At 39.4% G+C, this 16,535-nt stretch overlaps 1 protein-coding gene across 4 annotated transcripts in view; it reads right to left on the bottom strand.

Moving 5' to 3' along the window:
- The window catches only part of USP13 (ubiquitin specific peptidase 13), a 107,836-nt gene that overhangs the window by 64,478 nt on the left and 26,823 nt on the right, over positions 1 to 16,535 (bottom strand). For all 4 annotated transcript variants that reach the window (XM_036926751.2, XM_036926750.2, XM_057500221.1 and 1 more), the window contains exon 3: positions 8,350 to 8,410. In XM_036926751.2, the coding sequence (XP_036782646.2) occupies positions 8,350 to 8,410 (61 nt within the window). The remainder of the gene's footprint in view (positions 1 to 8,349; positions 8,411 to 16,535) is intronic.

Here is a 16,535-nt window from a genome sequence, read left to right as displayed (position 1 = left end):
TTATAAAGGACAGGTTATAAGACTGGGTCATATCATTCAGCTTTACAATTAAAATAGACATACATGCTAGATATTCCATTCTCAACGATTTTTAAAGGAACGGATTGTTAATTATGATTTGTTGGGTATCCAGCTCCTGAATTCACAAGAATGGGTTGGAATATTTTTCACAATAGTGTAATAACAGAAGAAAGTACATGGGTTTGAGAATAGATAAACCAAGGTTCGATTCTGGCTCAGTTAATGTAACTTTGGACAAGTAACAAGTTCTACAAGCCTTAGTTTCCTCTTTGCAGAATGGAGATAATAGCACTTAACTCACACAGTTTATACAGGGCTTACATAAGGAATTGTAGACAAGAGACCTAGCACATAATAGGCAGCCAATAAATGATAGCTATTACTTAAAAATAGAATCTCAATTTCACTCTCTCCCTTCCCCTCTAAGAGTTGCTGGGATATTGCCTAGTAAACCAGAGGGGGAACCCCATAATGTAAGTAGTCTCACTGTTCTCAGGCTGTGGAGAATTTTCGGTAAGAAAAATGAGTACGTCCCTCCCGTTATCTACCAAGTCAGGGCCTCTTTGCTTGGCTAATCTCTGGTAAAGGTTAGGTGAAGGCTCAAGGCAACATTTTGTCACAATATTTACATGGACATTTCAGCCTTGTGTTCACATGGATGCCAGCACCTCAGATCATGTTTGTATATTTAGATGTTTGGAACTATGGTGACAAAGAGCTACTGAGCCATATTCCACTCACACCACCCATAAACAGGTACACAAACACAGGCTCAACAGTTAGGAGAAAGTTAACTTTACTAGACAAAGCAGCCCACTGAGAAACAAATGATCTAGATGACCCCATGACTACCTGTTATTACCTGGTTGTTTGCCTCCAACCAAAACCTAATATCTCTTTGTATACAACTCTGCTCTTGAATTCTCAAAGGGAGGGCAGTTTTAATAGAAAATGATATACAGCTAAATGCAGTCTCAGTGTAAACATTAAGAGATTCTAAATAATATCAGAAATGCCAAAATAAAGAAACATCTTTAGATAGTTGTAAGAGGCTATATTTTGTAAATATTTATTATATTTTATAAATGCCTATGTTAATAAATTTTATTTTATTCTGTTTGTTATGTAGATATTCTATATGTTGTAAAATTCTGTTATAAAAATCTGGCATTCTATGTTATAAATTTGAGTGCTCCTATACTTATAATAAAAAAATGAGAACCTAAATATTCAATGAGAATGGTGTTCAACTCAACAGAATAGTATTTAACTGATATTTATTTAGACTATGTAGAAATATAGAAATGTTTCTGCTATATCAATGTTAAAAATACAAAATTCATCATCACTGTAAAGACAACTTTGCATAAGTTACAGTCATGGACAAGAACTGAAAGGAAATCTGAACAAATGAAAATAATGAGTGGGTGAACTTCTCTCCCTTCTTAAATTTTTCTTCTTTATATTGTCTATAACAATTTTAAGTAACCAAAGCAACTCTTTTGTTTCTGTGTACAGATTCAGCTCATATATTATCAAAGTGTCTCTTTTCCACAGAAAACAGTCATTTAATGCTAATCCAAATATTATCTAATCAAAAACAAGGACAAACTAAGTCCAAAAAAAACCCCCTCTGACATTTACTAGCTTTGTCACCCCGGGCACGTTCATCTTCCTCATGAGTAAGCTGTGGATATCATCTTGCCCACAAGATTGTGGAGGTAAGGTGTTAAGGCACCTGACCGGACCTGGCAGGTAGCAGGGGCTCCACAGAGCAGCTGCCACCACCACCATCACCACCTTCTCTACACCCCAAACAACCCACAGGATCCAAAACGCCTTCCCTCCCCACTGACTGCCCCAACTCCAGAGTAGTCCTGGAGCAGGTGTGCGGAAGACCATGGTATCATGGGGACGTTCTGCGTGATTTGAGTGTGCAGAAGCTCTGAGCTTGAAACACTTCTAGACTAAACCGTAAGAGCAGGAACAGGCCTTACGCACCTGCCGTACCCCTCCCCAGCCCCTGCACAGTGCCCAGCGCACACCACAGCCCCAGTGAGTGTCTATGAAAGGAGACCAGGAAGTTAAAAACCCCAATGTGCTAAGGCCCAGAACAAGTCAAGAGCATCAAAAGAACTGCTGTGGCTTGGGGGTTTTGTTAATTGCTAACTGGTATGTGTTTAAAAAGAAGCAAGACTATTGTCATCCAAAAAAAGCAGAACTTTGTTGGGCTTCTTTACACTTGGTTTGCAGTTTTCTTTTATTTTTATTTTTAATTCAATGAGGTAGAAAGGGACCATGATCCTTCCCAAATATCTTAAACCAAATCAGGGAAAGGTCAGCAGAGATAAACCAGAGGTAATATTAAGGGACAAATCTAACGTTTCTTGACCCCACACCCTAAGTATGAAATCACAGGTTCCAAATGTGTCTAGAGTCTCACCAGCCCAAAAACTTCTAGTTGAGGAATGTACAGAGTAACCATACTCTAGGGGCCCAGGGGACTAGGACCCCAACCTCTCCCACAACCACTTTCCACTGTGACAATTAACTGGCAATACCTAGATGGGCTCCATTTCTAAGTTAAAAACAAAAACAAAAAACTCTTCACCAACTTTACTTCAGTGACCCCTCAGATCCCTGCAAGAAGTGGCTGGGACCACAGCCATCTCCAAGAAGCAGCTTCCTAAGCTACGAAGCCTCACCACAGAGGAAAGAATCCTTAAATCAAGCCAGGGCTCCGATGCCCAGCTCAGACTTCACCCGGCCTGACAAATGGCTTTAGTTTGTGTGCTGGAGGCGAGTAGTCTGGCTGTTCCAAACATTCACCCTCACAAGAAGGTACAGATAAAAAGCTCCTTGAGCACAGACCCTATTCTGTGACCTGTTTTAGAAGGAAATGGGAAAACAGAGTTCACTTGAACCTTCAGGTACAGACTAGTTTTCTGAACAGGCACATTCCTAGAACTTTCCACAAATACTGCTTCCAACCTGTTGCTCATCAAGTGTGAATGCCAGGAATTAGGCCAAAAAGTGGAATTTAAGTTGTCTGAGGTTTAGCAGTAGCTCTTTGACATGCCAGTCTTCTGACACTGAAGGACTTGACTCATTTACTCGTATTTGTGAAAGTTGGAGGCACAGAGAGGATGTCACTAAAAATGAGACTATTTAACATTGTTTTTATGACATACCAAAGATACAGTATTTTTTAAAGTAAATGCATGAGCAGTTATTCACACATCTATACATATGTGTAGCTTTAGGGTAAAAAAAAATGAGATTAGACAGAATCAAGTTGCGAGTCCTGGGGTATTTTTTTGAAGATCCCAGACTTCCTTACATTCCCCTTCCCTCCTTCCATCTCATAAAGCTGCAAGCTTTGTATCTGCTTATTCCCAAAATTCACTACCTTTCATATTGTGTTATCTTTGTAAAAGACAACCTAATAGTGTCCTTTTTTAGCCTAAAAACATTAACTCAGAGCTACCCACACTTTATCCATTCACAGCACCCTTAAGCATCCCAGCAATCTGCACCACAGCCCTAAACCAAAAGAAATGCCTAATGGTTCTGTTTATTTAGTAGTTAGGTACAAACAACTTAGTTAAGTATTTACGTTCTAACAACTTAGTGACCACAGGAAAAATAAGACACGTATATTGAAAGAAAAAAAATGTTTTATTTCCTCTTAATAAACCATGATCCCTTACTAATGGGATATGTGCACCTGTTGGATACTGTGCAACTTCTCCTTAAATCAGGTTGGACACTGCCTCCCCTATTTCCCATTACACATTAATTTCCACAAGGTACTTGCCTTCTACCATAGAAATCACCAAAAAAACAGCTTCACAAAGAGAAGAAGTCATTTAAAGGAATATAGGTTACTCCAATAGTGAAACTACATCAGGCTATTTATTGTTCATACAATGTTTAAGCATCACTGTACTCCCAGGAAGAGTAAAAAAGTATTCTGAGGTACACCTGTGAGTTCACTGCAGCACTCTGGGTGCCTCAGAGCACAGTTTGGGCACCAAAGTGTTCATGGCTCCCCAGTGCCTTCAGGGAAAATGTCTAAAAGCATGCTATATGTACAGACTATCACTGGAAGAATAACAAGATATATAAGGATGTACAAACAATACACCATTTGTCTCTGGAGAAAGTAACCAAGTGGCTGGGAAACAGGGAGTGGGGAGAGAGAAACTTGTTTTGTCCATGTGTTATGTATTCAAAAAAATATTTTTTAAATCATAAATACAAAAGGAAGTAGAAATTTAAATGATTCAAAAATTACCAATAATTGTCTTTATTTATTTATTTTTAATTACCAGCAAAAGCTATTGGCTGAGGGAAGAATCCTTAACTGATTTCAATTGAATGAGTGTCAAGGTATTTGGGAGTTAAAGTGACCTGAATGCTGAGGGGCAGGATGGCGCTCAGGAAACTTGGGTAAGCCATTCAACACCAGCTAATGGCTGCTCAAACTCCAGCCATCACATCCCCACTCTGGAAAGCAGGAAAGAAGTTTCCCTTACAAAATCAATCAATACTGAAGGTCATAACTGAACATTTCAATGGTTTCAACATCATGTTGAGCCAACGGAAAAGGAATCAGTCACAAAGTCATCAGTGAATGGGGGAAAAGCCCAGTCTAGAAAAAGCATTAGTCAGCTGCATCTGTATTATGAAGGGGAAGAAGAGCATTGTAACAACATTTCAACAGCAATGAAAGGTACTTTTGAGTTGAAGAAACAAAAAGACTGAAAAAGAGTTCTGACTTGTCTTCCTCTACATGAAGAGACAACCTCAATGTCCCTGTTAGGGAAGGAATCCATGGCTGAGGCTACTAGCTGTCTCCCAGTATCTATTCTCCCCTTCTTCCTTAGGCATATACTTTATTCAGTGAATAGACTTTACTTTCCAGTCTCCTGTGCAGAATGGTATGGCCATATGTCCAAGTTCTAACCAGAGAGGTATAAATTGAAGTGTCGCATGGAAATTTGTGAAAATGCTGACAAAAAGAAGCTGATTCCACTGGGAGATTAGATTTTTTTTTTTTTTTGTCCTCCTTTCTTTTTTCCTGCTTTCCAGAATGGGGATGTGATGGCTGGAGTTTGAGCAGCTATTCTGGACCATGAAGAGACTATGAGGTTAGAAACCATAGGCCAGGATGGAAGGTAGAGCAGAAATACAGGAAGAGTCTAGATCCTGATGGACGTGAGTCCATCACATCAGCCTGGACTTGCTGCTTCCCAACATCCTCTATATGAGAGAAAAATAAGTATCTATCTTATTTAAAGTCACCAATATTTCAAGTTTTCTGTTGCCAGATGAAGACCTAATATAGTCCTTCACTAAAATTAATTCATAGGCCACATCAACTTGAAAACAGAGCTGTGATCAGTCTAATAAGAGAAACATGCCTGCTACTGAGAGACAGGAACCATCAGCTGAGGGACCGTAAATCAGGGCTTGCAAAACCAAATTCTTACTGGGATGAAGTAGCTAATATAAATTTGTGAAGCATCTGAGTATAAAACAATAGAGAGAAATGATGTCTGTGGCAAGCCCCCAAGTGCCAGGGGCATTCAAACTTAAATCTTAAAAAAAACTGAAATAGTCCAAATAGAGTATTTTTCCTGGTCTGTGAGTTTTAGACACATCCTGTGATTTTTCTAAGTTATGGAATATTGTATGGACATAGTAGCCTGTAGAAAGAGTCCCACTGAAATGAAATGGTGGGTTAATGCTCCCAGGAAGCAGTGGAAGGGGTTCACATGGGATGCACAAAACCTCAGTGCCTACCTTTGAATTAATTTTTAAAACAACTACTCGATGATATCCTCTACCACCAAAATGATCACTAGAGAAATCAAACCACAAGGTCTTCTGAGTAAAAGGCACAAAGGTTAAAGGACAAGAGGTCAGCTAACTTCTTCATTCAACCAAAGAAAATAAAGAAAAATAATAAGAGAACAAAATATTTAATTATTTCCACCTTCAAGAATGCCATGCTGATATTATTTAATTCAAAAGTCACATTATCTCTGTTAGTGGAAGACAGCCAAAGGCTAATAACCAAAATGACAGAATGCATTCAGTCATTTCAGCTTGGGGGCTTAGCCTAAGCTGGTTTGAGTTTAGTTGGTTGATGTGGGTTATAGTCCAAAAATATGCTGGGAAGTGGGAAATATTGGCCAGGGAAAATCAACTGCAAATAAGCCTTGTAAAGAAAACTACGAGCTAATAAACAGGAAAGAAGACAGCAAGGAAGGACCCTGTGTGGTAACAGACCATCAAAACAGGAAGGAAACTCAGCTCCAAAACTGTTTCCAATGGTTTACCTCTCAAATAATTAACATGTCTTTTCTACAGTAACATGTGTTTGTTATTGAAATTTAAATACAGATAAGCAAAAAGAAGAAACTAAAGATCACCTCGATCCCACTATCAGGAAAGAGCTACCATTAACTTGGTGTACATTTTGCCAGACTCTTCTAGACTATTCAGTTATATATGTATATATGTGTGTATACATACATATGTATACACACATATAAATACATACACATAATACACACATATCTATATAATGTGGAGTTTTTTTTTTTACCAAAATGAAATCATAATATGCAATTTTGAAATTCCTTTCAGACAATAATCATAGGCATTTAGGGATATAAACTTGCTTGTTCAAAGATTATCAGGCCACTTTTTCTTCTGAGAAAACCACATCAGAAGTTTAACATAAAATATCATGACTATATGATACAACCAGTATGCATTTGATTGAGCAAAATTAGCTCTAATGAAAGAGGGAGACAGGCAAACACCCCAATAATCAATGTTACAGCAAGATCCATTAATGGATGATAAAATTAGTAGGCAAAACTTAGAGGAAAAACAAGGTGTTAGCACAGTCTCAAAGTATCACTTCCAAGACATTTGTTAATTACACTGTAACTTACCCAGCAGATGCCCCATTAGCAGGTGATGAAGGTGAACATCACCAGAATCACCAGATAAAAATATCAGCATCATGTGCCCCCTGATGTCAGGCACCACGGAGGGCATGTCACCTCTGTGGTAATCTTGCCAGCACCACACTACCTCAGATTATCATGAGTAAACATCAGGCAAACCCAAAGTGAGGTACATTCTACAAAATAACTGACCAGTACTCTTCAAATATGTCACAATTATTTACGGCAAACAAGGACTGAGGAACTCTCACAGATCAGATGGGACTAAAGGAACATAACAACTAAATATAACACAGGATCCTGGAACAAAAAAGATATTAGTGGAGAAAATGCTGAAATCTGAATAGAGTCTGTAGTTTGCCTACTATTAAAAAAAGAAAAACAGTCTCTTATTTAAAGACACTGAAAAAAGAGACCAGAAGCAGAATCACAATTACTCTCCAGTCACTCTAAGTATAATTGCTTCAAAACACTAACCTCAACTAAAGTGCTAAAAGCATCCTTCACCATTAGGTAAACGTAAACTGGAGGCAGACCATATCAAGCTAAATTGGTTCCCTGGAACACTGCCTGTGGAATTGCAACTTGGTATAGCCACTATGGAAAGCCTATAAAGGTTTCTCAAAAAACTAAAAGTAGAAATAACTTATGACCCAGGAATTTCACTTCTGGAAATTTACCCATAGGAAACAAAATCATTAATCCAAAAAGATATATGCACTCAAATGTTTATCACCCATTAACTACAACAGCCAAATTTTGGGAACAACCTAAATGTCCATTGATAGATGAATGGATAAAAAAAGATGTGGTATATATATACAGCAGAATATTACTCAGCAGTAAAAAACAATGAAATCTTGCCATTTGTGACAACATGGATGGACTAGAGGGTATTATGTAAGTGAAATAAGTCAGACACAGAAAGACAAATACCATATGATTTCACTTACATGTGGAATCTGAAAAACAAACAAATGAACAAACAAATAAAAAAAGCTGAAATAGACTCATAAATATGGAAAATAGACTGATGGGTGCCAAAAGGGGAGAGGAGTGGGGGTAATGGGTGAAATAGGTGAAGGGGGGAAAAAATTAGTGAGAATGTTTGTTATCTTGATCTGGGCAATGTTTACATGAGTGTATACACATGTCAAAATTCATCAAGCTGTACACTAAAATTTGTGTGTTTTACCATATGTACCTCAATATTAAAAAAAGTTAAATTGGTTCCTCTCATCCTTAAATTGTAAAGCAATAAACAATCTATTATTCTAAACCAAACATGTACATGCACACACACAGAAAATCTGGGCACATTATTGGTAACTATTTACATTACCTAAGAAAATCTTGGAATTCCTCCTTTTTGGTAAAGCTCCACCAGATGCCCCTCTTACCTTCTGAAAAGAAAACAAGAAATTGTTAAAAATGCAGCTTATGAAACAGATGATTAGCAGGGGAAAGAGAGGGAGTACATCTCAGAGGTTTCCAGTTTTTATAAAAGGCCAAAAGGAATTATTCAATCTGGACGAGTGATTTCCAGAATAAACAGGAACCTGAGCCAGGTCAGGGGAGGTAGGTGAAGGGTAATATGCTCCACATGATGATTTTCATCAAATTATCAAGAAAGCATTTCTGGAGAGAGAAGTGGAACCAGGGATCAAGGTGAAGCAGACACTTTTGCTTCAGATAAGCATGTGCTCCCAAGAGGCTGGAGTCTAACACTGGAGTTACTCTGAAGGAATGGTGGTGGCTCCAGACGGGGAGGCTCTCACTCCTCTGTCACCCACGGTACTGGGTACCCACCACAATTATTGTTGAAAGAGTTCATAAACACTCATAAATTGTCACAGATACTCTAGTCTTATTAAACCTCAACCTAACCTCCCTAAACATTTTCTGAACATCATGTAATGGCTATGTTTGCCATCCCAAGTTTTGTGTATTTACCACCTCTAGTAGAAGTCCCTAGAAGCAGTGAAATAAATGCTCATCAGGTAGTTATGCAAAAGAAGTCATTCATTATCCTTCCAACACTGGCACAAAATATTTTACATTCAAATAAGATGATAAGGATTCTTGTTTCAAATGGCCAAAACCATATTCCACACTGTATGTTCTTTCAGTTATTAGAAAGGAGCACATTTCCAACACAACACAATGTGTGGGTCAAACCCTAGCACCTTATCAAGCAGCCACATGTATAGCAGCATCAAGGCGTTACTGCTTCTTTAGTTTGTCCTCTTATCCTCCTAAGTCTCCTTTCCCACATTGTATTACTTGGCAATAAAGACTGAATCATCTTTGGGATTCTCACTCTCATAGCTTCTACTATATGTTTATAGTTCACATCTTAGGAATGTGAAAACTATTGAACACTTTAGCTGAAAAACCAGCCTCTCCAAATACTAATGCCAAATTCATGTCACTTCTCTTTGAATCCGTTTCCTCCAGAGTCTCAGAGCCTCTGTTCCTCTCCCGTCCACTTACCTGCCTCAAAAAGGGCTGAAATAAAACCTGTACCAAAGGCACACTTAACAATCCTCACTAAACAATTTTAGAGGTCACTTGAAATCTCTCTACAGAAGTTTATGGCATCCTTTTAATTGTTTCAACATCACCATCCCCTCCATTCCTGCACGATGGTGGAGGGAGAAAGTAGGAGAGAAGATGCATATGTAACATGAGGCTTTCTGTGATTGTGAGATTCACACCTCACACTAGGATTAGATCCACTTCCTTTCATAAAAAACAAAAACAACTTCCAAGTCTTCCTTCCAAAGACCATTACCTCTGTGCCTGCATCAGTCACCACTAGAAATCAGCAGGGTTTGAGACAGTGGAACTCCTCGGTTGGCAGACATGACTGTGCCCACATGTTAGGCTCTGTGCTGGTGCTTAGGCTGCAAACTGAGTGAAGACATGCCCCCTACCTTGAGGAGCCCACCAGCATAGTAGGGGGACATATATATAAAGAAACAGCACAGTAGATTCTGATGAATGTTAAGAGAGGAAGGTAAGTGTATCATAAGGAGGAAATGATAGTTCTTCTGGGATTGGAGGGTGTGGGCAGGGCTAGTTGGGTATGAAGAGCAGCAGGCCTAGCATATAGCAGCTGCTCAGCACATATTTCTTGGATGGATGAATAGATAGGTAGATGGATGGATGGATGGATGGATGGATGGATGGATTGATGGATGGACAATGGATGGATCAATGGATGGATGATGAATGGTGGATAGAAGACAGATGAATATGCTGAGCACGGAGAGTACAACAGGTAAAAGAGTAGAGAAGTAGAAGTAGGTTATCCCAGACAGAGAAAACAGATGTACTAAGGCATGAAATCACAGTGTGTTCCACAAAGGAGAAGTAGCTTGCTATATCTATAGCACAAAGCTGGTGGAATAAGAGTAAAGGTTAGAAAAGCTATGGGGGCCAAATCATGGAAAACCTTGTAATCATTGAAAATGAGTCTGAACTTCATCCTGCAACAAAGTGAGAGATATCAGAGATTTAAACTTCAGTGTGCCACAGATGCAATGGCTAGAGTTCTGGATGACAAGAAAAGGGGTAAGGGTCAGCTGAGGGTATTGTTGATAAGAGCATGTTTAAAGTCATGAAACCCAAGAAGCAAGCCAGACAAACAGGGGAAGGGACTGCCTGGACAAGTCACAAGCCAGGAGGTCTCCAGGAGGGAGAAGGACAAATAGAAACTGGAACAAATGTGTGAAAGAGCTGAACTGAGAGAGGATTGTGGTCAGAGAGTGAAACATTTAACTTAAATTTTCAGAGGCATTAGAGAACTGCACAAGGTACCAGAATTCTGTACTTCTGCCGCCAGGCCACGCGGCCCGGGCAAGGTGTTCGAATCTCCGTGCCTCAGTTCCATTCCTCACCCCCTTTCCTAAAACTTCACTTTACATTAAGACATATGGGTTAAGCGGACTTCCTAAGAAGCACTATGTCCTTTACAACAGGAGGCATGAATGTAAATCATCTAATATTAGGCCAACATTAGATTATTTTAAAGCTAATCATTGAGTGGATGGCTTATCTGACCTCCTGGACTTCCCTTCTCCTCTTCCTCTCACTCTCCCCACTGTCCAATACTGGGATCTCTCCTTTGTCTGAAACTTAAATAGAGAACATATTAGGCAGGTTCAGGTGAGAGATTAGATGAACTTCAAATCAGCACTGACTATTTAGAAGACCCAAAATAGTCTACAAACTACCAAGAACAAAGTGAAAGTTGAAAAGTGTTCCTAAATATAAAATCAATATTGGAAAATTAAAAACACCTCAAAATACCATCAATAACCAATTAAAATATATTTGAAAATAAAATGTTATCAGTGGGGTGGAGCCAAGATGGCAGCTTGAGTAGAGCAGTGGAAATCTCCCAAAACCATATACATTTTTGAAAATTCAACAAATACAATTATCCCTAAAAGAGAGACCAGAAGATACAGGAAAATAGCCAGACCACATCCACACCTGCGAGAACCCAGTGCCTCGAGAAGGGGGTAAGATACAAGTGCTGGCCCGGCGGGAGCCGAGTGCCCCTCACCCCAGCTCCTGGCGGGAGGAGAGGAGTCAGAGCGGGGAGGGAAAGGGAGTCCAGGACTGCTGAACACCCAGCCCCAGCCATCCGGGCCAGAGCGCAGAAACAGTGCATGCGCAGGGCCCTGGAAACTAGGGAAGCAGGACAGTAAGACCTGTGAGCGGGTCCCCGCAGCCAGCGCCTCTGGGACAAAGAGAAGCGAGTGCTTTTTGAAAGTCTTAAAGGGACAGGGACCCCACAGCGGGACAGAAGCGTCCCAGGACACTTAGCCTAGCATCTTCCCAGGGAACTCCAGGCGCCCTGACCCCCAAGGCGGCAGCGCAGCTCGGAGGCCCCTCATGGAGATAAACAGCCTCCTTCCCGTTTCCCCTCCAACACAGCTCCGCCATATTGGAGCAGCAGCCTGAGGCCAGCCATGCCCATAGCAACTGCGGAGCTGATTCCACAGCAGCCAGGCAAGAATTAGAAACCCCATCTGCGCACAGCTGCCCAGCACAAGCCGCTAGGGGTCGCTGTTCTCTCAGGAGAGGAAGGCCACAAACCAGCAAGAAGGGACATTCTCCCAGCTGACACACACACCAGCTTCCCGCAACTACCTCTATCACTATGAAAAGGCAGAAGAATTTGATACAGACCAGACTAATCCAGACATCCTCCCCAGAGAAGGAATCTGGGGAGATAGACCTAACCAATCTCCCTGAAAAAGAACTCAAAATAAAGGTCATAACCATGCTGATGGAGCTGCAGAGAAATATGCAAGAGCTAAGGGATGACGTCCAGAAGGAGATTACAGAAATGAAACAATCTCTGGAAGGATTTATAAGCAGAATGGATAAGATGCAAGAGGCCATTGATGGAATTGAAACCAGAGAACAGGAACGCATAGAAGCTGACACAGAGAGGGATGAAAGGATCTCAAGGAATGAAACAATATTAAGAGAACTGTGTGACCAATCCAAAAGGAAAAATATCCACATTATAGGGGTACCAGAAGAAGAGAGAGAAAAAGGGATAGAAAGTGTATTTGAATAAATAATTGCTGAAAACTTCCCCAAACTGCAGGAAGAAATAATCATTCAGACCACAGAAGTACACAGAACTCCCAACAGAAGGGACGCAAGGAGGACAACACCAAGACACATAATAATTAAAATGGCAAAGATCAAGGACAAGGACAGAGTTTTAAAGGCAGCTAGAGAGAGGAAAAAGGTCACCTACAAAGGAAAACCCATCAGGCTATCATCAGACTTCTCAACAGAAACCTTACAGGCCAGAAGAGAATGGCATGATATATTTAATGCAATGAAACAGAAGGGCCTTGAACCAAGAATACTGTATCCAGCACGATTATCATTTAAATATGAAGGAGGGATTAAACAATTCCCAGACAAGCAAAAGTTGAGGGAATTTGCCTCCCACAAACCACCTCTACAGGGTATTTTAGAGGGACTGCTCTAGATGGGAGCACTCCTAAGGCAAAACAGACATCACCACAGAAAATGAAATCACAGCAGAGAAAGCAGACCCACCAAATACTAACTAAAGGCAAAAATAAAATCAACTACCCACAAAAGCAGTTCAAGGTAACACAAAAGAGCACAGAATAAAACACCCAACATACAAAGAATGGATGAGGAGGAATAAGAAGGGAGAGAAATAAAGAATCACCAGACAGTGTCTATAATAGCTAAATAAGCAAGTTAAGTTAGACAGTAAGATACTAAAGAAGCTAACCTTGATCCTTTGGTAACCACGAATCTAAAGCCTCCAATGGCAATAAGCACATATCTTTCAATAATCATCCTAAATGTAAATGGACTGAATGCACCAATCAAAAGACATAGAGTAATAGAATGGATAAAAAAGCAAGACACATCTATATGCTGCTTACAAGAGACCTACCTCAAACCCAAAGACATGCACAGACTAAAAGTCAAGGGATGGAAAAAGATATTTCATGCAAACAACAGGGAGAAAAAAAGCAGGTGTTGCAGTACTAGTATCAGACAAAATAGACTTCAGTACAAAGAAAGTAACAAGAGATAAAGAAGGACGTTACATAATGATAAAGGGCTCAGTCCAACAAGAGGATATAACCATTATAAATATATATGCACCCAACACAGAAGCACCAGCATATGTGAAACAAATACTAACAGAATTAAAGGAGGAAATAGAATGTAATGCATTCATTTTAGGAGATTTCAACACACCACTCACTCCAAAAGATAGATCCAGCAGACAGAAAATAAGTAAGGACACAGAGGCACTGAAAAACACACTAGAACAGATGGACCTAATAGACATTTATAGAACTCTACATCCAAAAGCAACAGGATACACATTCTTCTCAAGTGCATATGGAACATTCTCCAGAATAGACCACATACTAGGCCACAAAAGAGCCTCAGTAAATTCCAAAAGATTGAAATCCTACCAACCAACTTTTCAGACCACAAAGGTATAAAACTAGAAATAAATTGTACAAAGAAAGCAAAAAGGCTCACAAACACATGGAGACTTAACAACATGCTCCTAAATAATCAATAGATCAATGACCAAATTAAAATGGAGATCCAGCAATATATGGAAACAAATGAAAACAACAACAACAAAAAGCCCCAACTTCCATGGGATGCAGTGAAAGCAGTCTTAAGAGGAAAGTATATAGCAATCCAGGCATACTTAAAGAAGGAAGAACAATCCCAAATGAATAGTCTAATGTCACAATTATCGAAATTGGAAAAAGAAGAACAAATGAGGCCTAAAATAAGCAGAAAGAGGGCCATAATAAAGATCAGAGAAGAAATAAATAAAATTGAGAAGAATAAAACAATAGAAAAAAATCAATGAAACCAAGAGCTGGTTCTTTGAGAAAATAAACAAAATAGATAAGCCTCTAGCCAAACTCATTAACAGAAAAAGAGAATCAACACACATCAACAGAATTAGAAATGAGAAAGGAAACATCATGACGGACCCCATAGAAATACAAAGAATTATTAGAGACAACTATGAAAGCCTATATGCTAACAAGCTGGAAAACCTAGAAGAAATGGACAACTTCTTAGAAAAATACAACCTTCCAAGACTGACCAAGGAAGAAACACAAAATCTAAACAAACCAATTACGAGCAAAGAAATTGAAGTGGTAATCAAAAAATTATCCAGGAACAAAACCCCCAGGCCAGATGGATTTACCTCGGAATTTTATCAGACATACAGAGAAGACATAATATCCATTCTCCTTAAAGTTTTCCAAAAAATAGAAGATGAGGGGATACTCCCAAACTCATTCTATGAAGCCAACATCACCCTAATACCAAAATCAGGCAAAGACCCCACCAAAAAAGAAAATTAAGACCAATATCCCTGATGAACGTAGATGCAAAAATACTCAACAAAATATTAGCAAACTGAATTCAAAAATGCATAAAAAGGATCATACACCATGACCAACTGGGATTCATCCCAGGGATGCAAGGATGGTACAACATTCGAAAATCCATCAACATCATCCACCACCATCAACAAAAAGAAGGACAAAAACCACATGATCATCTCCATAGATGCTGAAAAAGCATTCGACAAAATTCAACATCCATTCATGATAAAAACTCTCAACAAAATGTGCTTGGAGGGCAAGTACCTCAACATAATAAAGGCCATATATGATAAACCCACAGCTAACATCATACTGAACAGCAAGAGGCTGAAAGCTTTTCCTCTGAGATCAGGAAAAAGACAGGGATGCCCACTCTCCCCACTGTTATTCAACACAGTACTGGAGGTCCTAGCCATGGCAATTAGACAAAACAAAGAAATACAAGGAGTCCAGATTGATAAAGAAGAAGTCAAACTGTCACTATTTGCAGATGACATGATATTGTACATAAAAAACCCTAAAGACTCCACTCCAAAACTACCAGAATTAATATCGGAATTCAGCAAAGTTGCAGGATACAAAATTAACACACAGAAATCTGTGGCTTTCCTATACACTAACAATGAACTAATAGAAAGAGAAATCAGGAAAACAATTCCATTCACAATAGCATCAAAAATAAAATACCTAGGAATAAACCTAACCAAGGAAGTGAAAGACCTATACCCTGAAAACTACAAGACACTCTTAAGAGAAATTAAAGAGGTCACTAACAAATGGAAACTCATCCCATGCTCCTGGCTAGGAAGAATTAATATCGTCAAAATGGCCATCCTCCCAAAAGCAATATACAGATTCAATGCAATCCCTATCAAACTACAGACAGCATTCTTCAATGAACTGAAACAAATAGTTCAAAAATTCATATGGAACCACCAAAGACCCCAAATAGCCAAAGCAATCCTGAGAAGGAAGAATAAAGTGGGGGGGATCTCGCTCCCCAACTTCAAGCTCTACTACAAAGCCACAGTAATCAAGACAGTTTGGTACTGGCACAAGAACAGAGCCACACACCAGTGGAACAGAATAGAGAATCCAGACATTAACCTAAACTTATATGGTCAATTAATATATGATAAAGGAGCCATGGACATACAATGGGGAAATGACAGTCTCTTCAACAGATGGTGCTGGCAAAACTGGACAGCTACATGTAAGAGAATGAAACTGGATCACTGTCTAAGCCCCTTCACTAAAGTAAATTTGAAATGGATCAAAGACCTGAATGTAAGTCATGAAACCATAAAACTCTTAGAAAAAAACATAGGCAAAAATCTCTTGGACATAAACATGAGCGACTTCTTCATGAACATATCTCCCCGGGCAAGGGAAACAAAAGCAAAAATGAACAAGTGGGACTATATCAAGCTGAAAAGCTTCTGTACAGCAAAGGACACCATCAATAGAACAAAAAGGTACCCTACAGTATGGGAGAATATATTCATAAATGACAGATCCGATAAAGGCTTGACATCCAACAAACAAAAAGCAAATAATCCAATTAAAAAATGGGCAG

This window comes from Manis pentadactyla, chromosome 1 (genome assembly GCF_030020395.1).
Source record: "Manis pentadactyla isolate mManPen7 chromosome 1, mManPen7.hap1, whole genome shotgun sequence".
In the NCBI taxonomy this organism is placed as follows: Eukaryota; Metazoa; Chordata; class Mammalia; order Pholidota; family Manidae; genus Manis; species Manis pentadactyla.
The sequence above is the reverse complement of the archived record's forward strand: the minus strand, read 5'-3'. Positions and strand labels throughout refer to the sequence as shown.